This window comes from Corticium candelabrum, chromosome 14, assembly GCF_963422355.1.
Source record: "Corticium candelabrum chromosome 14, ooCorCand1.1, whole genome shotgun sequence".
In the NCBI taxonomy this organism is placed as follows: Eukaryota; Metazoa; Porifera; class Homoscleromorpha; order Homosclerophorida; family Plakinidae; genus Corticium; species Corticium candelabrum.
This window is the reverse complement of record NC_085098.1, coordinates 7,963,350-7,985,849: the sequence shown is the minus strand read 5'-3', so window position 1 is coordinate 7,985,849 and position 22,500 is coordinate 7,963,350. Positions and strand designations below refer to the sequence as shown.

General features: G+C 41.9%; 3 protein-coding genes across 4 annotated transcripts in view; 2 read left to right on the top strand and 1 right to left on the bottom strand.

The window, feature by feature from the left end:
* The first annotated feature begins 1,717 nt into the window (after positions 1 to 1,717).
* On the top strand, positions 1,718 to 15,387 carry LOC134190248 (trichohyalin-like). Its single transcript, XM_062658690.1, has 12 exons — positions 1,718 to 1,881; positions 1,957 to 2,027; positions 2,090 to 2,159; positions 2,225 to 2,328; positions 2,398 to 2,434; positions 2,528 to 2,632; positions 7,129 to 7,299; positions 7,406 to 7,538; positions 8,450 to 8,839; positions 9,127 to 9,349; positions 13,341 to 15,106; positions 15,174 to 15,387. The coding sequence occupies exons 1-12, from the start codon at positions 1,810 to 1,812 to the stop codon at positions 15,194 to 15,196; spliced, it is 3,165 nt and encodes a 1,054-aa protein (XP_062514674.1). The 5' UTR covers positions 1,718 to 1,809; the 3' UTR covers positions 15,197 to 15,387.
* Positions 15,388 to 15,482: 95 nt separating this feature from the next.
* LOC134190419 (uncharacterized) lies at positions 15,483 to 16,528 on the bottom strand. Its single transcript, XM_062658871.1, has 3 exons — positions 16,310 to 16,528; positions 15,760 to 15,943; positions 15,483 to 15,508 (listed from the first exon to the last, which is right to left on the bottom strand). Exons 1-3 carry the CDS (start codon positions 16,526 to 16,528, stop codon positions 15,483 to 15,485), a joined length of 429 nt encoding a protein of 142 aa, XP_062514855.1.
* LOC134190250 (N-acetylglucosamine-6-phosphate deacetylase-like) overlaps positions 16,376 to 22,500 on the top strand; it is a 10,636-nt gene continuing 4,511 nt past the window's right edge. Inside the window, exons 1-5 of one of the 2 annotated variants that reach the window (XM_062658693.1) lie at positions 16,376 to 16,651; positions 16,715 to 16,816; positions 19,195 to 19,233; positions 19,293 to 19,471; positions 20,349 to 20,752. In XM_062658693.1, the coding sequence (XP_062514677.1) occupies positions 16,588 to 16,651; positions 16,715 to 16,816; positions 19,195 to 19,233; positions 19,293 to 19,471; positions 20,349 to 20,752 (788 nt within the window). In that variant the 5' untranslated portion in view covers positions 16,376 to 16,587. Of the gene's footprint in view, positions 16,817 to 19,194; positions 19,234 to 19,292; positions 19,472 to 20,348; positions 20,753 to 22,500 lie in introns of both variants that reach the window. The other variant, XM_062658692.1, reaches the window with a different exon arrangement.

Here is a 22,500-nt window from a genome sequence, read left to right as displayed (position 1 = left end):
ATTGAGTTCGCTTGTGACTCTGGAGACGTCATTGAGAACTAATTGGTTGTCTAATGTATTCTAAGGAATGCAATTTAGGTGATTACATTTACTCTCTACCTAGAATAGGATGGGCCATGTCAGACTGGGGTGAAGTCTGCATATGTAATAGTCCGGAAGCTGCTCGTTCCAACGTATTTGAGCATCATTCTGACTGTTAGAATGCACTAGTGTCTCCACCTCCTCACGTGCATTTCGGGGCGGGCTATCATTTCCATGTTTGTAAGTGCCCGGGATACCAAGATCTGGTAATTTTCCCACACTGCACCTATTGCTTGAATGGACTTTTATAAGTAGAGTTTTAGCTCCTGTTAACGTTGTGTTGTTGACATAACCATCCATGTGTCATTGTACCACTTAGAAAATTAATTAACGGCATCTGCTCTCAATTTAGCACAGCTTGGTGTAGCTGCAGAATGTCACAGAGTGCAATCTAACCCGCCCAGGACCTCCAGCGGGAAATCAGGCCCATATATATATATATATACATATATCCAAAATACAAGCTACTGTACTGTCCGCGTACAAGACAAAAAGAAGAAACTAAAAAGAGCACTATATAGCAGAGAAGAGTTATAGAATGGTACAGCAGATAAATAGAGAGGCCTGAAGAGCACTGAAATAGGGTTGAAGTGCGGCATGCTCCAGAATCCAGTCTGAGTTCATCTGCTATAAACGGCATGAGGATGAAGAAGTCTAGACCAGAGAACAAACAGCAAGTGAATGAAGAAGAGGAAGAAGGTCTTAAGAGCGCGGGAAGAAGAGTAGTTGTGCGACAAACTTCAGGATCTTGCCCAACTGCACCACTTGCCACAAAGACAGAAAGAAGTCTCCACATCAAAAGAACAGAAGAAAGGTTGAACATGAACAATGCAGAAGATGAAAATTGAAGAGCGCTATAAATCAGGCCCATATATATACTGTATATATATATATATATATATATATATATATATATATATATATATATATATATATATATATATATATACCTTCAAGCCTCCGCCAGAGTTGTTGCCCTTGAGTAAAATTTCCTTGAATTGAGTGAATTTCCGGGTAGGAAGTTGAGTTTTAATTAAAATTTGTAGTTTGACAGCGAGATTTACAAGATGTACGTACACACAGAGAGCTAGAGCTGGTGCAGTGGGCAGTGGCTTCTCTTCAAATTTTATTGTCTGTTATTTCACAGAGAAGGAAAGAAATGCATTTGTCTGTATAGTCTTTACGTTGTTGTATTTGATGACTACATTCTTTTTAGTACTTTTAATTAAAATAATTTTAAAAAATTAGTACTTTTATTATAATATTTTTTTAAAAAATGTACTTTTATAATAATTTTAAAAAAGTACTTGTAAAATACTTTAAAAAATTAGTACTTTTAAAATAATTTAAAAATATTAGTACTTTAAAATAATTAAAAAAATTAGTACTTTCAAAATAATTTAAAAAAATTAGTACTTTTAAAATAATTTAATTTTTAGGTAAAGTTGCAAACGGTTAAAAGCAGTGAGAAGCTGCAGCATTTTACTTATCTAAATAAAATTTAATATTAGGAAATTGTAAAGTCTCTAAATGGTCTGGCTGCGCGAGGGCGTTCTCGCGCACGAAGGGTTTGCGTGCGAGGTTTGGCATCTCAATGGCATTCAAATTGTTCATACCGCATGCGCAATTAGGTAGTCTGTTGTATGCTGAGCGACATTTCTATCACGATCCGTGATCGAGGTGGGGCAATAGTGCGATTAAATTCTATGCTCCGCATCTGTATGCGAGATGGGGAGCGAAAGTGAGGTCGGATCTCAAAGTTTGGAGCAAGTTCTCGGAGAGTGTCGACGGTGGGTTGAGGTTAGTCGCCAGATGACATCTCGCTCACTTACCAGGCGGCTCTACCGCTCGCTAACGTGTTGCACGTATGTGTAGGCGGTAACAGGCCGACAGTTCGCACATCGCGATTTCCGTCAGTCTCTCCAGGATGGCGTCCTGCTCTGCGAGTGAGATTTCTATGTTGTGCGTGACGTCACATTGTATATTCCCTCGGGAAATATGTGTTTAGGTTAGTGTCCCGGATCAAACCTGGTACTATCCGCCGAATCAACGGTCTGTCGACGACCTATGCGTATCTGGTAAGACGCTTATGTTCAAACGATCTCATATGTAATTTGACATAAATTTAAATTCTAATTTTTAGGATAATTTGAAGTCTTTTCTTCAAGCATGTGAGCAGTTTGGTCTGAAGGGATCGCAACTGTTTGATATCACTGATTTACAAAGGATGTCTCCCGCCACCAAAAGGTTAACTAATAGACAATGAATCTCTCGTTTGTGTGTGATGCTCGATGAGTGGCTCGTTTGTTTGTATAGAAACAATGGAGGAGAAGGAGACAAACATTTGCGAAATGTAATGATGAAAAATTTTGAATTTTGTATGGAATTGGTGGGAGGTGGTTGTATGTGTGTTTGTCTCTTTCTCTCTCTCTGTCTGTGTGTATAGGTTGCTCTTACGATCTATTGGTTGGGAAAAGCTGCCAGCAACATGCCTTCGTATGCAGGACCTGAACTGAATTGGGATGCGTTTAGTGGTCTCATAGGGAAGAAGGTAAGCTTAGGAGGAGGACAGTTGTTGCAGTAGAAGATGGATAGGTGCTGTGCTGAGATGTAGTCGTGGTTTGTGTGTGTCCATCTATTTGTCTTTGTGTCCGTCCGTGTGTGTGTGTGTGTGTGTGTGTGTGTGTGTGTGTGTGTGTGTGTGTGTGTGTGTGTGTGTGTGTGTGTGTGTGTGTCTATGTGTGTTTGTGTCTGTGTGTGTGTGTGTGTGTGTGTGTGTGTGTGTGTGTGTGTGTGTGTGTGTGTGTGTGTGTGTGTGTGTCTATGTGTGTTTGTGTCTGTGTCTGTGTCTGTGTGTGTCTGTCTATTTGTCTGTCTGTTTTTCTGTCTGTCTGTCTATCTGTTTTCTGTCTGTCTGTCTATCTGTTTGTCTTTATTGTCATTCAATATCAGAGGTAGACGTTTATGCACAACCAGAGATACTAGCTTACCATTTCATTGGTTATCATTGCATTGGAATTCCCAACCAATCCCAAACATCAACAAGTGGCTCCACCACTAGCTCCCTGCTGTGTTAAGTAGCCATCAAGGACATACACTCCATGTGGTGCTGGTTTACAAGGATCCTTTGTTCATTGATACCTGATGTGATATATTCCAGACTGTTGGATCATATCAGAATGCATTCCTTCTTGCTCATGTTACCTCTGTGTGCAGCAAGAGTTTCCATAGCAATGCAGACAGCAGGAGACACGCTAGAGGTGTTGCTGTGTGGCACTGACATCACAGCAGACCATGTCTGTGTCTATAGATCAAGACCTTGGTTGCGTCATCTTGTGTGCTGATCTTGTGCTGATGTGCTTAGTGTTTTGTTGATTGTTTAGTTGTTTGATGTAATGAGTTTGTTGACAGTTGGTTGTCTAAAGAGATGTCCATAAGCCAGACAGTCTCCAAGAGACAATCATTTATGTTGCAATTTCTCATCAACATGGAAATGTTATTAGACCAGCCACATCCCACTGCCTTGTTAGTGTTGCCTGGTTACTTCCTGAGGATGTCTATAATCGTGAGATGGCTTCCTACCTTTTATGTTAGAAAGGGAAGTCACATTTAGTGCAACGTTGTTTGGGTTTATAATGGACAGAGTCGGGGTGTTGATTGTTGATGGTATGTGTGTTGTGTGTGTGTGTGTGTGTGTGTGTGTGTGTGTGTGTGTGTGTGTGTGTGTGTCTGTGTGTGTCTATAGTGTGTGTGTGTGTCTGTAGTGTGTGTGTGTGTGTGTGTGTGTGTGTGTGTGTGTGTGTGCTGTGGTGTGTGTGTGTGTGTGTCTGTGGTGTGTGTGTGTGTGTGTCTGTGTCTGTGTCTGTGTCTGTGTGTCTGTGTCTGTGTGTGTGTGTCTGTGTGTGTGTGTCTGTGTGTGTGTGTGTCTGTGTGTGTGTGTCTGTGTGTGTGTGTGTCTGTGTGTGTGTGTCTGTGTGTGTGTGTGTCTGTGTGTGTGTGTCTGTGTGTGTGTGTCTGTGTGTGTGTGTCTGTGTGTGTGTGTCTGTGTGTGTGTGTGTCTGTCTGTCTGTCTGTCTGTCTGTCTGTCTGTGTGTGTGTGTGTGTGTCTGTGTGTGTGTGTCTGTGTGTGTCTGTGTGTGTCTGTGTGTGTCTGTGGTGTGTGTGTGTGTGTGTGTGTGTGTGTCTGTGGTGTGTGTGTGTGTGTGTGTGTGTGTGTGTGTGTGTGTGTGTGTCTGTGGTGTGTGTGTGTGTGTGTGTCTGTGGTGTGTGTGTGTGTCTGTGTGTCTGTGTCTGTGTGTCTGTGTCTGTGTGTGTGTGTGTCTGTGTGTGTGTGTGTGTGTGTCTGTGTGTGTGTGTCTGTGTGTGTGTGTGTCTGTGTGTGTGTGTGTCTGTGTGTGTGTCTGTGTGTCTGTCTGTCTGTCTGTCTGTCTGTGTGTGTGTGTGTGTGTGTGTGTGTGTGTGTGTGTGTGTGTGTGTCTGTGTGTGTGTGTCTGTGTCTGTGTGTCTGTGGTGTGTGTGTGTGTGTGTGTGTGTGTGTGTGTGTGTGTGTGTGTGTGTGTGTGTGTCTGTGGTGTGTGTGTGTGTGTGTGTGTGTCTGTGGTGTGTGTGTGTGTGTGTGTGTGTGTGTGTGTGTGTGTGTGTGTGTGTGTCTGTGGTGTGTGTGTGTGTGTGTGTGTGTGTCTGTGGTGTGTGTGTGTGTGTGTCTGTGGTGTGTGTGTGTGTGTGTGTGTGTGTGTGTGTGTGTGTGTGTGTGTGTGTGTCTGTGGTGTTTGTGTGTGTCTGTGGTGTGTGTGTGTGTCTGTGGTGTTTGTGTGTGTGTGTGTCTGTGGTGTTTGTGTGTGTGTGTGTGTGTGTGTGTGTGTGTGTGTGTGTGTGTGTGTGTGGTGTTATTGTTGTGACATGTTGGAGTGTCAGATATCATCTTACCATGTCATAGAAACTCGTATACAGCAGTCCAGATATGGTGTCTATCTTTTTCAATTCTATAGTGACTCTGCAGCTTTGAGCCTGTTGAGTCATGAAGCCTTGCTGTGACCTTCTTTAGAACGTGTTTAATTATTGAAACTTCGAATCTTCCAAATTGTTGAGCTCAAGTAGTTCCTTTTGTTTGTTGTAATGATCCATCAAGACTGCCAAAGAGAGACATGGATATTTGGGGTTAAATCGTTTACTCTTAAGATGTTGCTTGTCCAATTCCTAGAACATCTTGTACTGTAGTACATGTAATCTATGTGGACTTGTTGTATGAAATGATGTGAAGTGTCACTTTGTAGAAATCAATTGTGTGAGGCTTCAACTATAGTGAGCTGTTGCTGGTGGCTCGTTATTGCCCGAAATGTGAAACATTAGGGTACAGCAGCAGCTGGTCACGTGACATGCGATGACATGACGACTCTCCACCTTCTGTGTAACACGTGACTAAATAAATAATGAAACTTATTTATTACCCACAACAATCCCACCTGCCACTCAATGTGTCCAACCCCCTTCTCACCCTCGAGTCTTCATTGGCTCTGAATTACATTCAAGCTGCATAGTCTACTGTTTGCACTTAAGTGTTTCTTCATTGTCGTAGTTGAACAGCTGCTGTTCTAAGTCATCACTTTACATTCATGAAGTCAAGTTTTTAAACTCAGCAGCCGTTTTGTTGCTCAGATCAAATTGTTTGTTAATAGTTTTGATAACAAGATGTCACATGTACAGGATAAGTGGTAACTCATGTATAGAGATGAGAAGCCTTTAGACAGTATGCCTACTGTAGCTTTGTCTTCTCATCTATGCTGTACACATCGGTGCATCTCTTTCTTTTCTCGTTTGATATCATCAGTTGATCGTTGATAAACGAAGCTGTCATGCAGATGGTAGCTGAAATACAGGCAAGATACACTAAAACGTGTGTTTTCCTCTCAATAAATACTAGAAATCGAAGCAATTACAACCTAGTGTTTACGCAGTTTAGTCCCAGATGACTTCTTGTTGTGACTTCATGTGAGTAGCGACGTTTTTGCTGTAGAGGTTGACGAGAGCGACTAACAAGTTGGCAGACAGTTGCTTTGTAATGGTAACAAGCAACGAACGTGCAGACTATATAGAGTAATCATGCATTGAAACTAATGCTAATCCAAGAAATGCTTGAGCAAAGAACGTAACGGGTTTGGCTTCAAGGTCGTTTGTGTGCATCTCGTTGCATAGAGCGCTCATCCTAACGTTACGTGTTTCCACTAATGAGCAAGACACTGCAGTAGCTACAGAACGAATCTTCAATTGACGTACGTGTGTACAGACAAGAGTGAAGACTAGTAAAGGCATATCATCAAGTCAGTATTAGATGTGAATTCCGTCTTGCCAGAATGTAGGCAAACGCGTCTAACACACACACACACACACACACACAACACACACACACACACACACACACACACACCTACAGGCAGTCAGTTTCTCACCACTTGAGCAGCTGTAGCAGCCTTGTTAGTACGTGGAATTCCATGATGCATGTCAAATAAATTGTTCATTATGTACATGGAAGGCTAAGCTAGATAAAGCTGACTGAATCATTGTGTTCTCTGTGTGTATTCATGCAGTACCAATGGGCATGTTAATAAGCAATGGAGTCTGTGAGCAAGTGCTATAGGAATTACAACGAGAAATAGAACGTGTAGTATGTGCATCAATAGTCAAGTCGCTTGTGGGTTTCTTGATGTCACACAGTTGGAACAGTGAGACTTTGGTATGGCTGCGTCATGAATGTTCAGATAAAGCGAATCAATCGAGTCATTCATTCGAATTCTCTCGTTCACCGATTGGTGTTGCTACTGTTATTCTTACAACATTGAATTATGATCACATATTGATCTGTAGATACACCAGACAAGCAAATATGTGAACGTAGTGCCCTCCAGCTGGCACCCATCGTGTGCAGTCGTATAATTCATATCCTCATCTTCATATCTAGATCTAGTAGTCTCATTCATGTTTATTCATTCTGACATTTTAGCATGTAACATGGCATGGAGTAATATGAGTTAATTTGTTCTTTTCTATTAGGAGGCGGGCAGTTTGTTTGAAGGGATAGAAACGAGCAGGTCGATTCCGTCACGAACTACGCCAACGACGAGCAAGAAAATGAGGAACGAGGAGCAAACGGCGTTGAACAATGCTGCACAGACAGAAAGCAGATCAACAGAAAGCCAAGGAAATGGAGTCAACGCGTTGAAGGCAAGTAGAACAAACGATTGACAATTTTTAGAAATTCTTTCGTGTTTGTTTACGTTTCATTACCCACTGTTGTATTCATTGATTGATGTTTTGTTGTGTTTTGAAGGAGACTGATGGAAAGTTTCGTGATTTAACTGTGAGAATCACGAAGATCAGACGGCAGGAGTCTGGATTTGGACTCACAGTTGCAGGCGGCAGCAACGAAGGCATCCAGCCAAACATTCACAACATCAAACCAGGTACGTAGAAAACTTGAAACAAGCAGCTTTAATTGACTCTACAACAACACCTTCTGATGTTCGTGTACATGTGGATTGATGTGCTAATGCAGGACACATTAGTTTTATACTCTCATGGATAGGCCTTGTCTAGTACTTCATACAGTGAAAGTTATAAGTTGGAGAGAAATTTGGTTTTGTGCTCTTTGTATGCAACAGCTAAATACAAAATTTTAAGACATTTATTTTGTTCAAAGGATTTTCTTGAATTTTGTAATTAAAGCTTCGAGTCATAGGAACTGGACTTCAGAGAAGTCACGTGACCTGCAAGGAGTGTACACTAACCCCGTTCAGTTTCCACTGAATCTCTGTGGCTGGCTGGCTGGCTGGCTGGCTGGCTATCTATACAAAACATGACCATATATGGGTGACACACTTTAGGGGACTGTATGGTATGTAAGCAAGTGACCAATTGCAATGCACTAGTCTTTATGTTGCCAGTGGCAATGAAAGATGATGGGTGGGCAGCCAATCACTAAGTGCTGTTTAGCATGAGAGAGTGTAGCCAGAATGATGTCAATTTTGATCAGTAACAACAGAAACGTTGTATTTCAAGTAATGCTACCTGGAAATCTGTGAGCATCCGATCTTGTTGTCGTAGTATGCACAAACGTGAGGCATGATGCGTTTGTTATGTACGGGACTTTGTTGCTAAGAAGCTACTCCCAATGAGTATTTCTTCGTAGCTTTTATTTGAAGGGACACTTGATGGAGGTTCACGTGTTTAGTAGTATACAAACAGAGTATTGGGCACATAGTTTTGATAGATAGATAAATAAGTAAATAAATAAATATATAAATTAATTAATATATATGTAGATAAATAAAAAACATGCTTTTTTGACTTGCTACGTTGTCAATCTTGTTTCCAGGAAGTTCTTCGTCTCTGAGTAATGTGCAAGTTGGTGATGAGATACTCTCAATCAACGGACAGAGTGTGGTGGGAGTTACACATCAGAAGGTGCTCTCTCTTCTAGCAAAGGGTGATGCGATTGGCAGTCTCTCATTGAAAATACGACGACACAGCAGTCGACGTGGCCACACTTCGTCGATAAGCTTAGATGACGTACAACCTCAAACACAGGGAAGGTCGTCTCTACGATCGAATGACATCGGCATGCAGGTAGTTCCACCTGCCGAAGAAATGTGGATTGGTCAACAGGAGGGCAACGGTTGGTCACCAAACGATCTCGTTGTGGATCATCAAGCAGTAGGCAGCAAACCTGTAAAGGAAGACAACATACAACAAAGAGATAGAAACGGTGAGTGACAGCATGGTATCGTTTTTGGCTACAGAATTTGTTCCCTGTCTATTTCATTCTTGTATGTATGTATTTCAATATGTATGTAAGCATATGGGTATATATGTATGTCAATATGTATGTATGCATATTGGTGTGTCAATGTGAAAGTTTGTCTGTTTTGTGCCTTCAACGTTTGCAAAACTATTTACTCAGGTTGCTGCTTATTTGTTATTCTCCTGTTTGGTCTTTGACCTGCCTCATGTCTTTATCCTTTTTCTTGATTTGTGTATACATGTTTTGTTTAGGTTATCAGGAGAACGAACCAGCAGTGAGTGTCGATTCGTATGTTGAGTACTCAGAGACACCTGGTGCTTTGTTCCCAGATCCTCCGCCATTGCCACCAGACGTCGTGGACATTGACAACGAAGTGCAACAGAGTGAGCAAACTCATCCTCATGGATATGGTGCAGAGAGTGACACATCTTCATCACTACCTCAACTAATGAATGAGCAAAGCATGGATGCAAGGTAATATAATAATAGTTTATTAATATATACATTTGCAGGGTAGTCGTCTGGTTAACGTTGTAGTGTAAAATAATATGCTAAGCCTAGTACACAATACTGACGTTGACGTTGACATTGACTTGTTCACAATATTTGGGCAACGTGACACACAGATCAGATGGTCTGAAGCTTGAGTTCAGCGTGCTCAACATAAAGGAATACCGCTAGTACACGTGACTCTTCTGTTGCTATTTCTACTGCATTGTAGACGCAAGAGAGTTCCAACAGCTGGAAGGAGGTGAAAGTGGATATGAAGAATAGTTTAGTGACGGCGGCAACAAGGACAATTTTTTACGTGCATTTCTTTCAGTCCTATAGCCTTTTTATCATTCAACGGATTTGCCAATAACATGGGTAGTTCCTCACATATTCCACCAACGCTTCATCCACTGCTGATCTCGGATGTGTGCGTTTGATTGGTTGAAAAAGAATGATCACGTGCTCGTGATGCTGAGTACTGCCAGTTATTGAAGCTGGAATAGATCTTGGTTCAATTCCTGTGTCAACGTCAACATCAGTGACTCCGTTCAATATTGACGTTGACATTGACGTGAAGGTCAGCGTTAATATTGTGAACCAGCCTTGTACTTAAAATCATTTGCATGTAGTCAGATGGAGTGATGAGGGTTTATAGAGTTTACTCTACTTTATTTAATTGTTTTAATTTTTGTTTCTAAAGATTTACTTCCTACAAGTAGATGGACGGGTTCGTGTGTTGTATGGTTATCACGTTTCCTGTCACAACAAAAGTGTTTTACTGTCCTATCAGAAGTTGATGGCATTGTCTGTTTGTCTGTTTGTTTGTTTGTTTGTTTTTATTTACACTTCTTGTTTACCAGGACTTGGAGTGACTTAGGATGTGTAGAATACTTTGCTATATGAGAGAGTGGATAGTTATCACACTTCCTGTTTCTGCAAGCAAGAGTTGTATTGGATGGTAATGTTTCATTGTCACAGTATTTATGACATAGACAGCTAGTTGGGAGAAGTGGAGTAATGATGGTTATATCTTGTTGCCCAGCCCTTTACTACAGAATATTTTTATTCGGCTGTTACATTGGAGGGATGCATCATTCAGTGTATCAGGCCAGATCACAAAATATTGAACAAACTTTTTGCTGACCAGCCACCCAAGATAGAAAGGTAACATGACGACTGACTCTCACTCCTCCAGGATGAGTCAAGCTTGCATGATCACAACATGTCATCTAGGGCGTGTTCGATTTGGCTCTTCTAGCTTCTTCCAGAAGAGGCTCTATGTGCACGCCCCTCTTCCAACTTCTACAGTTCTGCCGCTATAGTCGAAAGAGCCAACTCTACTGACTCTGTTGCTCGTTGGAAGAGCACCCCTCTCTTCCAGCCTCTACCAGCTCCTGCTCTGGTAGAGGTTGGAAGAGGGGCGTGTCTTCCAGACTCTTCTGGAAGAGCCCAATCGAATGCGCTCCTTATAGTGTCATGCAATTGTATCTGACCTACACTAACACATCACTTTACATTGTAAACAGAATTAGCTAATAGAATCATCAGACAAGCAAGAGCTGGTTTGACTGCCACTGCCGTAATGCCCTTAGCTTAGTTTATCTCACTCTAAAGTATCAGAACAGTACAATATGGGGAGACAATAACTGGAGAGACATTCTTGTCATTTGGGTGGTTCCTTGCTTTGCAGTGTTATTTGAGACTTGGTATAGATATGTAGCTAGTGTGGCTGCCTGGATGGTTGGCTGTACACTGTACACTGATTAGATTGAGGAACCCGGATCAAGCATTTTGAGAAGAACGGATTTACGTGTTTGAACGTTTAGGTCTGCACTGGGAGACTTGACAGAAGGAGATCAAGAAATTTGATGAGTGTGGCTAACAGTGCCTTTGTAGACTAAAGGTGGGCGATTCTTTCAGGTTGTTAGAATAGAGCAGCCATGTTGCTGAACGTAACAGTAGTCCAGCATAATTGAAGTCTTGTTATTGACTAGAGATTAGTCAGTGTGTCGTAGCTGTTTGTGGAGCTCTTTGTGTCTTATCAAGTTAGCAGATAAGTTGTGCGTCAGGTTTATTGCGTTCTCAGTCTATCATTACAGTTTGTCCAGTAGGCCACTTAAGTGTTATGGTAAGTTCATTCTTTTCTTTTTTTGTAAAATCTCCAGCTGTTGCCCAGAACTAGAACCAAAAGTGATTATCTTTGTTTATGTATGTGACTACCATACTTTATTTGAGTGGTTGATCAGTGTCTGGGCGAATACCAGAGACATTTTTTGCAATCTGTTGAAAATTTGATTTTGGTCAATTTGGGACTCATCAGTCAAACTGCTAGTTGTAAAACTATTGTATTAGAGAGATGCAGCTTGGTGCCTTGGGTCATCATTGTGACAACATGGGAGCAAGACACCTATGCTGGCGGTCATCAGGGACAGGTCTGTTGCTAATGAGCACACCCACAAAGGGAAATTGGTAGACAGCTGGTTGTTAACGAGTAGGTCATGCAATCCTTGCTACGTGACTATTTGCATGTTCTGGATTAGTTGCTACTAAAGAGAGCTTTTTGGCATAAAAACTGCCCACAGCTGGTGCAAGCATTGATGTTGTTGTTTGGCTATCCTTCAATTTGAATCAGAGTTAGCAAGAGAGCAAGACTACATGCACTAGAAATAGTGGGAATGAGTCTGAACAAGTGGGGGGAGGTGAGAGGAATGGCTGCGTAATGCAGTTCCCCATGCAACATTGAAATGATTTTTCATTCAATTATGCGTGCATTAGAAACGGGTCATTGTTAACATATGGGAGTCGGAGGTTGTGTCTATAACTTGCCTTCTCACCATTGGTACTGTCAGGTGAGACAGCTGTTGTGTGAGATCACTGTTCTGTGTATAGGAGAGATGTATCTCTCTGTTGTGCCTCACTAATGATTCACCAAGCAACTCTATAGCGAATTGTACAGTACTTTACAATGTCATAGTACGTCATTGTAGTGGAGCTAGACGGTTCTTTTGTGTTGAAGAGTAGTAGTGTATTGCCTTCATTGCCTTTAGCCACTGATGTTTGTAATTAACGTGGAGTCACTACAGACCCAAGATCAAATGATAATAGGAATTGAGGTGATGAGAAACAGCATCATGATGCTTGAGTCCATGTATGTATGTTACAGCTGTCATGTAATGTCAGAGTGTACAGGACACCGATGTATGAAGCATTTCTGAGAGGAAATGTGATTACTGGAAGAGTGTCTTGTATTGTTTGTAATCATTCAGACTTTAGTCGGTTGATCAAACGAAATGACAGATGTAGGAAAGAATTGTACTTTAAAACACTTACCCACACCTACCAACAGTTTATTCTTTTGCTGTTGCAATGAGCATGTATTGTAAGTTCTTGTGTTACTGGGAAGCCATGCTGCAGTGGTATCTTGATGAAATGAAATCATAGGAATCAGCATGAAACCTGTCCATCTTTATTGTGTGTAAAAAAGGACAGATAATGCTAACCTAATAGCGTATGATGCTTCTTGTGTGTATTTGCATGGTTCAGAATGGAAGAGAGGAGGACTGTGTACCTTTTCGTTCATGTAGAGTGTTACATTGCTTTGGTAAACTGTTGATGATATTTGGCTGCTGCTGCAAAGTTGCAGTGTTTAGTACTAAAGGTTGCTGTAGGTTTATTGACATTGCCACAGGTAGATTCTCTGTAGGAGAGGTTAGTGAATTGAAACTATAGGTGGCAAGTGTTATTGATTGGAGTTGCATGTCTCAAACTTCAATTTATTATGGAAACGTATTCTTCAGTATGTGGAATATGTTGTGCGTGGTGTATTGGTGTCTTGTATATGAGATTATTTGATATTGTCAATGGTATGAATGTGTCACTAGTTACCATGGTGTGTTGGGAAAATCCTGTATAAATATGATAAGTATTAAATAAATTAGTTTTTTACATTCCTGACTAACTGATGTATCTCCAGAGTGGCTGGTGAAACAGAGTCTGCAGCAAGAGCTCGTTCAGTTGAACGTGAAAAGGAAGAAGTGGAGTTCCTCAAACGTCGTAGGTCTGAACAATCTGCTCGAATCTCTAACTATCCTCAAAGTCAAGAAGCACTTACGTCCCAGTCATCTCTTCAAGAACAGATCAAAGCTGAACTGAGACGATCTCCTCTTGCTCCTCGCCGAGGAATTACTGATCAGTCACCAAATAAGCCCCAAGAAGTTATGTCTGCCATCGGCAATATTGTCAATCCCAAACATCAGGAAGTTCCTTTGGGCGAAGTCATGCTGCGCAAAAATGTTGAAACAAGGTTGATAGTGGAAGATGAAGAACAGAAACGACTCTCTCAACAAATGCAGGTAGAGACAGACTCCGAATTTCGAAAGACTGTTGAAGGTCAGGAAAAGATGAGGCAACTAGAAAAGGAAGCAGATGAACTGATTGCTTTAGCTCAGGCTGAGTTACTCCTGGCTGGTCAGGAGCTGCAAGAAAATGCACAGAAAATGAGCAACAGCTATCCTCATGATACGAGGAAGAAGGGGGCAGAATCTGTGGATCACTCATCTCCACATTCAGGATCAAGGTTCAGTCTGTCTGTGTGGAGTGATTCAAACATGAATTATGAGGATGATGACACAGAGCTGCAAGGTCTGGATAACGAGGAAAAGGAGAGGATCCTTGAAAATGAGCTGAAGAAATTGCATGATTTGGAATTGGAGTGGGCACAAGAGCATCGACAAGAGAGACTTCGGAAGGGTACAGGAGAGAGTGCTGAAATGGATGCAAGGGAAAAGGAAAGGCTGGAAGAAGAAAAGAAGAAGTGGGAGAAAGAGAAAGAGAAGGAGAGAACATTGGAGAGGAAGAAACGACAACAACTGGAAGATGAGAAGAGAAAGCTGGAAGAAGAAAAAACAGCTCTAGAAGAGGAAAGGAGGCTGCAGTTGATTGAACAAGAGAGACAGAGGAAAGAGCTGGAAATTGAGAAGCAGCGATGGGAAGAAGAGAAGAGACAACAGATCGAGAAGGAGCTGCAGAGCCGAATGAAACTGGAAGAAGAAAAGATGAGGATAGAATCTGAGAAACAGAGATACAGCGAAGAAAGAGAAAGGAGACGACGCGATTTGGAAGCAGAAAAGGAAGAAGAAGAGATGAGACTGAAACAACAAGTTGAGATGGAGAAGAGAAAAAGACGAGAAGGAGACGCAAGACGGCTAGCACTAGAAGAAGAAAGAGAAAGGCTGTTAGAAGAAGACAGGCAGAGACAGATCGAGATGCAAGAAGAGATGAAAAGACTTCAACAAGTGGAAGCAGAAAGAAAGAGAAGACAAGAGCAAGAACTGCAGCTGAGGAGACAAGAAGAAGATATGCAGAGAGAATCCCACACGGAAGATGTCTCATTCACTCGTCATGGGCGAGAACGTCAAGAGGTGCCACATCCCAACAACATAGACCGAGAAGAAAGGGTCCGACGCGTCAAGGATGACATCGCACTCGCAGTACAGCGACGAGAAGCTCTGCAGCGACTCGAAGAACGAAAAGAACGCGCCCAGAAACAGAAAGAGGAGAAACCACGACAGAGAGACGGAGGAGAAAGGCAGAGAGATGAACGAGCACGTGAGAGGAAAGACACAAATGAGAGGCACAGCAGGCACCAGCACCACAGGAAAAGTAGAGAGGCACGCCCACCGAGCCAAGCCAGTGCGAATGAATCATTCATGGCACAGACGGTCTTTAATGACGACTCAGGTGATTGGTGCTTGCACAATTATATATCATTTCACCCTTACCTTTCACGGCGTCTGTTTGTCTGCAGGTGTTTTCATGACGGAACTTTAGAGGTTATAAACGCTGCCGCAAAGTTGTTGTAAGAAGTATCACTTCTACCTGTTGTCTTGCTGCATGCGGAATTGCAAGCATACTGTAAGGGGTTGCTGAGGGTCGGGGGTAAGAAGCAGACAAGGGTACGTACCAATGGTAATGTTTTTTTGGTAGAATACTAATCCTATTTCTCACTTCACGCAAAACAATCAACAGAGTACACACCACGCGCTGCTGATTAACAACGAAACTTTCGTCGATCTACTTCAACTGTCCCAATATATTGCAGCGATTCAGCATTCTCCTACCCTTGCTTTTCTTGGTCGATTGCTGCAAAACACAAAAAATTAGGACTCGACACCTTAAAAGGGGTCCCGCAACAAAAAAATTCAAAATATCGCGAAAATGCTCAAAACACGATTGTCAGCAATTTCACAACACGTTGAGGCGTCTCGCAACGTGCAACAGTCATCGGAACGACCGCATTCCAGCGAGACTTGCGTGGAACGTAAACATGCAGAAATGCCGGCCGGACGAGCGCGTGACGGGCGCGAGAATGGAGATAAGCACATTTTACGTACTCTCTTTGGTTGGGAGAGGGTTCTTCTCCTCCGTTTCGGTTTTTTTCAACTTGGTCTTGTCGAATGTCGTCACTGCTGACACGTCGGGTTTATCTGCCATCTCTATAGCACTTGAAAATGGTTCTAGACACAAGAATCGAACGTTAGCAGAGGCGGCGAGAGCGTGCGGCAAGTGAACGAGCCCCTACCAAAACGAGCTGGATATGCAGACAGCGAACACGAGGTGTCTGGACCACGCTATTGTCACGTGATCGACTTCGGACGTCCTGATTGGCTGCTTGTTGATGTGTCTAGAATGTGAGTAGATAGCGTTGGAAGATAGTTGCGGTTTCAGAAAGCATCAAATCGTTTCATTCACCATGATTTACACATAAATCCACTATATATTACACGTAAGAGGTGCGTTGGGAGCAGAAACGCGTTACGTACACGTGACACTAAGATTGAATGACATGAAGACACGCCCACTCCACCTGTGTCACCGATTATAGGGCGTGTTTTCACACACACGCCCTAAAACTAAATATATTCGTCACGTTTCATTCATTACGCCTGTCTGCGTGGCTTGTTCCTTCGTATTCTTCTTTCCAGACGTCGATTTGTTTCTCCCGTCTCCATCGCCCGACGGGAAGTGGTCGCGATGTCTACATAGCTTCGGCTCTTCGTTTCTATACTCTTGCTCGTCTTCTTTCATCCTCTCTTTAGCCTCTTTGGCTCGTTGTAAGACGCGTTGCTTTCTCAGAGCCTCGTAGTGATGTTTGGTTGCCATAGTTATTAGGTTGATATATCCGGGAGCAATAAAACAGTAGAACCCCGGATGTTAATGAAATGAATTCAGCCACAGTTTTTGGCCGTCGTGCTGTCGTTGAGGGCGGGCAGATGAGAAATGAAGGTACGCGTATAGAAATAAGAGATGGCATTATAAGAATGGTGGAAGCGGCGGAGGATGTGATAGAAGATGAAAAAGAGAAAAATTCAACATCAAGAAATAGTGGCACGCTATTGGACGCTGATTTGGTCATACCCGGATTTGTTGATATCCATACACATGGACTGGGTAAGTCTCTCAATAGTTTACTTATTTTATTATTTAATTAATTAATTATTTATCTATTCACTTATTTAGTGAAGTAATAAAAAAACGTTTGTGTGTGTGTGTGTGTGTGTGCATGTGCTTGTTTGTCTACAAATTTATTGAAACACTAAATCAGCATGACGTGTCTATTGTTTGTCTGTCTATCTGTTTGTTCACTGTCACTGTCTGTCTGTCTGTCTTTCTATTTGTTTGTCTGTCAGTCTGTCTGTTTGCTCACTATCACTGTCTGTGTGTCTGTCTGTCTGTCTTATTTCACTATTGAATACAAAAAGCAAAATTTTGTGTCTGTCCGTCTGTCTGTCTTTTTTATTGTCTGTCTGAAGTTCTCTGTTCTCAATTGCTCACCTTGAATGATTCTTAGAGTGCACTTTTCCTACTTCGGTACTGTTATGTTCCTACACTGAATTATTTAGCAAGATGTGTGCTCCCTCGTTCTAAATCAAGCTTCTCATATTTATGACCAACTGTCAAGAGACACATTTGCGTCAATACCGGGGTTGAGCACACTTGATGAGTTGGCATGGAAACAAGCATCTCTTAAGGTCAAATTGAGAGGTTTTGGCATTACAACCTTGATGCAAATCTCCACTGCTGCTGTGTGGGATCATGGTGTAATTCGCTATGCAAAATTGCTCAAAGATTCCATCTAGAGCAGATCTATGTGACAATCTAATCAACTCTCTCCTTTCTATCAGCATCTTTGTGAGGCAGTTGCAAGCCTTTCTGCCACTGTAGGATCGGATGGAGAGGCACTCACACCTCAGACTTTGTCTGGACTTATGGCAAATCCAGTAAAACTCCAAAATCGCCTAAGCTCTGATATCACTGAAGACAATGCTGAAACATGTATTATGCAAACATTTTCTGTCAAGTATGCTGCAAGGATAAGGTCATGGCAGGGACGTGGGCTGGTTCATGGCTTTGAGCTATTCCTTTAGCACCAAATTTTGTTATTAAATCTTCAGAATTTTGGTTGGCAGCATTTTTAGACTTGGTATTCCTTTATCTTTTTCTCAAATTGTTACCAAGTGTGACTGTGGCGCAAGTATTAATGAACATGATTATCATCTATTAACCTGCAAGTTTGGCGGAGGCCCAGTATGGCAACACAATACAATCGTTTTGACTTGGACTAAATTTAGATGAATTAAGCATTCCTCATCAAGTTGAGCCTAGAAACAGATATATCAACTCAGAGAACCGACCAGATATAGCAACATACGATCCCACTGAATATTCCACAACAGACTTGGATATTTCAATGGCTCACACACATTCTTGCGACACTCTAAAATCAGCTGCTAAAAGATCAGGTTATGCAGCAGAGATGCAAGAACAGAGAAAGATGGCAAAATGTGGTCAACAACAATCCATATCAGAGTCCACCACACCATGTATCCCATTGGTTTTCGAGCACTTCGGCTTTTGGGGCCCTATGGTTGAAGAATATTTAAATAAGATCTCCAAGTAGTCGAAAGATGAACATGGAAGGAACAATGAAACAGACTTTAGAGATAGATGGAGAAAGCAACTGTCTGTAGTTGTACAGTCTTGCAACTCTCAAGTGATTTTTAAGGAGTTGTCAAAGTTGTCTAAGTGCACTTTCGATGACTTTACATATGATAGAAACATTCAACATTTTGTCTATTGACTGTTATTGTTTTGCATAAAGTTAGCGCTTGTTATTGGTAGAGTTAACGTTCAAAAGAGCAATCCGTCTGTCTGTCTGTCTGTCTGTCTGTCTGTCTGTCTGTCTTATTTCACTATTGTACACAAAAACAAAATTTTACAAGAACACTACAGGTAAAAACTACTAAGCTAAATGTCCATCTACTGAGACATACAGATTGAATACTACTAAAACTCTAATGAATGATGTTCTGAATGTCTCTTTCATTGTCTGTTTGTCTGTCTGTCTGTCTGTCAATGGTATTATATTTTCATAAATCAGAACTACTACAGGCTAAATCAAACTAAGCAAAGCACAATACACTACATTACAATGGCAACTAAAAAACAAAAAACTGAACAGTGTTTCTCTGTCTTCTGGATAACGTGGATGGTCTGTCTGTCTGTCTGTCTGTCTGTCTGTTTGTCTGTCTGTCTGTCTGTCTTTCTGTCTGTCTGTCTGTCTGTCTGTCTGTCTGTCTGTTTGTCTGTCTGTTTGTCTGTCTGTCTGTTTGTTTGTCTGTCTTTCTGTCTGTCTGTATTTTTGTGTGTATGTGTGTATGTATGTATGTGTCTGTCTGTCTGTCTGTCGACGACAAGAACAATCATCAGCAAGCTGAGAATAGAGTTCAATGACTAAGATACATGTTTTTCTATCTGATTGTCTTTAGGTGGTGCAGCAGATGCTGTGTCCTTCTGGTCTAATCCTGGTAGGTTTGCTTTGTACCATACACTGATAATAAATGCTGAACGTAGGACTGATTTTTAGAATTTACATTGAGTCGTCTTCCTCGTCTTGGTACGACTTCATGTCTTGCTACTATCGTATTTCCACCCAGTGAAACTGACAGCATCATCGCACAAGAGACAAGACAAGTTTTGCAGTCACTGAATGTAGCAATGGAGAGACCATCACACGGAGCTGTACTAGAAGGAATACATGCGGAGGTGTGTGTGTGTGTGTGTGTGTGTGTGTGTGTGTGTGTGTGTGTGTGTGTGTGCATGTACAAGCGAGTGTGTGTGTGTGTGTGCATGTTTGTGCATGTGTGTGTGTGTGTGTGTGTGTGTGTGTGTGTGTGTGTGTGTGTGTGTGTGTGTGTGTCAGTGGCGGATCTAGGCATCGGCGCAAAGGGCGCTCCGTCCCGCTTTGAAAAAGGCCACGTGACTAAAGGATTAAATTGCGCATTCGTGTTTTATTATACTTGTGGGACGATTCCGGCCATGAAGAGGGAGGAGCGACAGTTAGAACATTTCTTGGAACGTAAGAGACGTCATATAGATGAAGAACAACAAGATCCAGGAGAGGCTACCACTCTAGATTTATAGGGCCCTCTACCAGGTACAGAAGCATGTGGCTACTGCTATCAATTCTGGGTGAGATATATTAGTTATATGATTACAGCACTCAGAATGGCTGAGAGCACTCTGAAAGAGGAACAATCTAGACATTGAGTAATGTAATGCCAACGGTTTTGGGCACAGCTATGTAGATTATTCAGTGTCTCCAATTTCAATACAGTATATGATGAATAATTTAGATGAACACGAGTATACCATAGATTTCCCAAATAGGGCCTGTGTACTGTAGCAAGTTGACAATCACGTCATTTAGAGTGACATCATAGTAATGGACAATACTTGCCCCCCTCCCCCCGTTTCGGAAATCCTGGATCCGCCACTGTGTGTGTGTGTGTGTGTGCACGTGCATGTGCGTGTGTGTCCATGTGTGTCCATGTCACTGTGTGTGTGTGTGTGTGTGTGTGTGTGTGTGTGTGTGTGCATGTGCATGTGCATGTGCATCAATTACCGTCCTCTTTACGTACAGGGTCCTGTCATTAATGACTGTGGTGCCCTTCCCAGTTCCACACCAAACATGACGCTTACAGACTTCACTCATCTGATCAAGTTAATTCCACGTCTAAAGATAATGACAATCTCTCCCCACCTTGAATCTCAATGCAACTACAACAGACTGAAGACCCTATTAGATCACAATGTATTGCCAGCTCTTGGACACGATAAGGTGGCATCAGAGTCAAGTATTCTATCAGCTCTACGCATTTGTCCATTGCGTCGTCTTCACATCACTCATTGCTTTAATGTTTCGACGTTCCATCATCGAAACCCAAGTCTTGTTAATTTTGGGTTGACTCATTGTTTTCCCAATCTTCCACGATATGAAGGTCTTCAGCCTCCCACAGTGGAAGTGATTGCAGACTTGGCGCACATGTAATGTGTAATGAATGTATTTACAGACAAGAGGCAAACAAAGAAACAGACAGACAGACAGACAGACAGATTATTACATTTGAACTCTTACTCTACTAATAACAATCGCTAACTTTACCTATGCATAACAATAATGGTCAATGAACAAAATGTTGAATGTCTTTATCATATAGAAAGTCATCAAAATTTGCACTTAGACAACTTTGACAACTTTTTAAAAAATCACACCAGAGTTGCAAGACTGTACAACTACAGACAGTTGCTTTCTCCATCTATCTCTAAAGTCTGTTTCGCTGCTCTTTCCATTTGCATCTTTTGAACGTTTGGAGATCTTATCGAGATAGTCTTCAGCCATAGGGCCCGAAAAGCCAAAGTGTTCAAAAACCAGTGGAATACATGTTGTATCAGATCCTGCTATAGACTGCTGTTGACCATATTTTGTCATTTGCGTTTTTCTCTCGACTCAGCTGCATAACCTGATATTTTGTCAGCTGATTGTACGGTGTCACAAGAATGTGGATGAGCAAGTGAAATGTCGAGGTCTTTTGTCAAGTGTCCAGTGGGATCATATGTTGTTATATCCGGCCTGTTCTCAGAGTCAGTATACCTATTTCTTGGCTCAACTTGATGAGGAATATTTAACTCGTCTAAACATTTAGCCCAAGTTGACACGATTGTATTGTGTTGCCATACTGGGCCACCGCCAAACTTGCAGGTCAATAGATGATAACCATGTTCATCAAGGCTTCTACCACAATCACACTTGGTAACAATCTGGAAATATGGTAAAGGAATACCAAGTCTCAAAAAGGCTGCCACACGAAATTCTGAGGACTTTAGAACAAATTTTGGTGCTGAAGGAATAACTTGAAGCCATGATCCTGCTCCACGTCCCTGACATGACCTTATCCTTGCAGCATGTTTGACAGAGGATGCTTGCATAACACATATTGCTGCATTCCCTTCAGCAGTATCCGAGCTCAGGCGATTTTGGAGTTTTACTGGATTTGCCATAAGCCCAGACAAAGACTGAGGTATGAGTGTCTCTCTAAGGTGGAAGGAAGGCTTGCTATTGCCTTGCAAAGATGCTGATAGAAAGGAGGTGGACTCGCACAGTTGAGGCTGTCACATAGATCTATTCTAGATGGAGGAATCGTGCTCATTGAATAGCACCATGAACCCACAAAAGCAGCAGCAGAGATTTGTATCAAGTTTGTAATGCCAAAACCTCCCAACTTGATCTTAAGAGATGCTTGCTTCCATGTCAGCTTGTCAAGTGCACTCAACCCCAATATTGCTGCAAAAGTATCTCTTGATAGCTGATCATGAATGTGACAAGCTTGGTGTAAACTAAAGGAGGCACACACCTTGCTAAATGATTCAGTGTAGGCACATGACAGTACCGCAGTAAGAGAAGTGCACTTTGAGGATCATTCAAGTTGAGCAGTTGAGAACAATGGCCTTCACCTGCAGCCGCTGATTTGCTAATCTAGACTGGACATAAGAATCATTGCCAATAGGCACCCCAAGGATATCAACACCAGATGAAACTATGGGAACTGAGAATCTGTTTACATTATTCTCTTTGGCTGATGGCAAATATATTTCACACTTTCTATCACAAATTTTCAGGTTGATTGTTTGAAACTCTTTCCGTAGATCAGTTAGCACTGACTCATACTGTTGACTATAGCCAACCACAAACATGTCATCCAAGTAAGCCGAAATAGTTAAATTGTTGTGCTTCT

Coding starts and splice junctions, on each gene's coding strand:
- LOC134190248 (XM_062658690.1), top strand. CDS start 1,810: ATGGGGAGCGAAAGTGAGGTCGGATCTCAAAGTTTGGAGCAAGTTCTC. Junction 2,329..2,397: donor ATGTCTCCCGCCACCAAAAG/GTTAACTAATAG, acceptor TTGTTTGTATAG/AAACAATGGAGGAGAAGGAG. Junction 9,350..13,340: donor GAGCAAAGCATGGATGCAAG/GTAATATAATAA, acceptor ATGTATCTCCAG/AGTGGCTGGTGAAACAGAGT.
- LOC134190419 (XM_062658871.1), bottom strand. CDS start 16,528: ATGGCAACCAAACATCACTACGAGGCTCTGAGAAAGCAACGCGTCTTA. Junction 15,944..16,309: donor AACAAGCCACGCAGACAGGC/GTAATGAATGAA, acceptor TCGTTTTGGTAG/GGGCTCGTTCACTTGCCGCA. Junction 15,509..15,759: donor CCCTCTCCCAACCAAAGAGA/GTACGTAAAATG, acceptor TGTGTTTTGCAG/CAATCGACCAAGAAAAGCAA.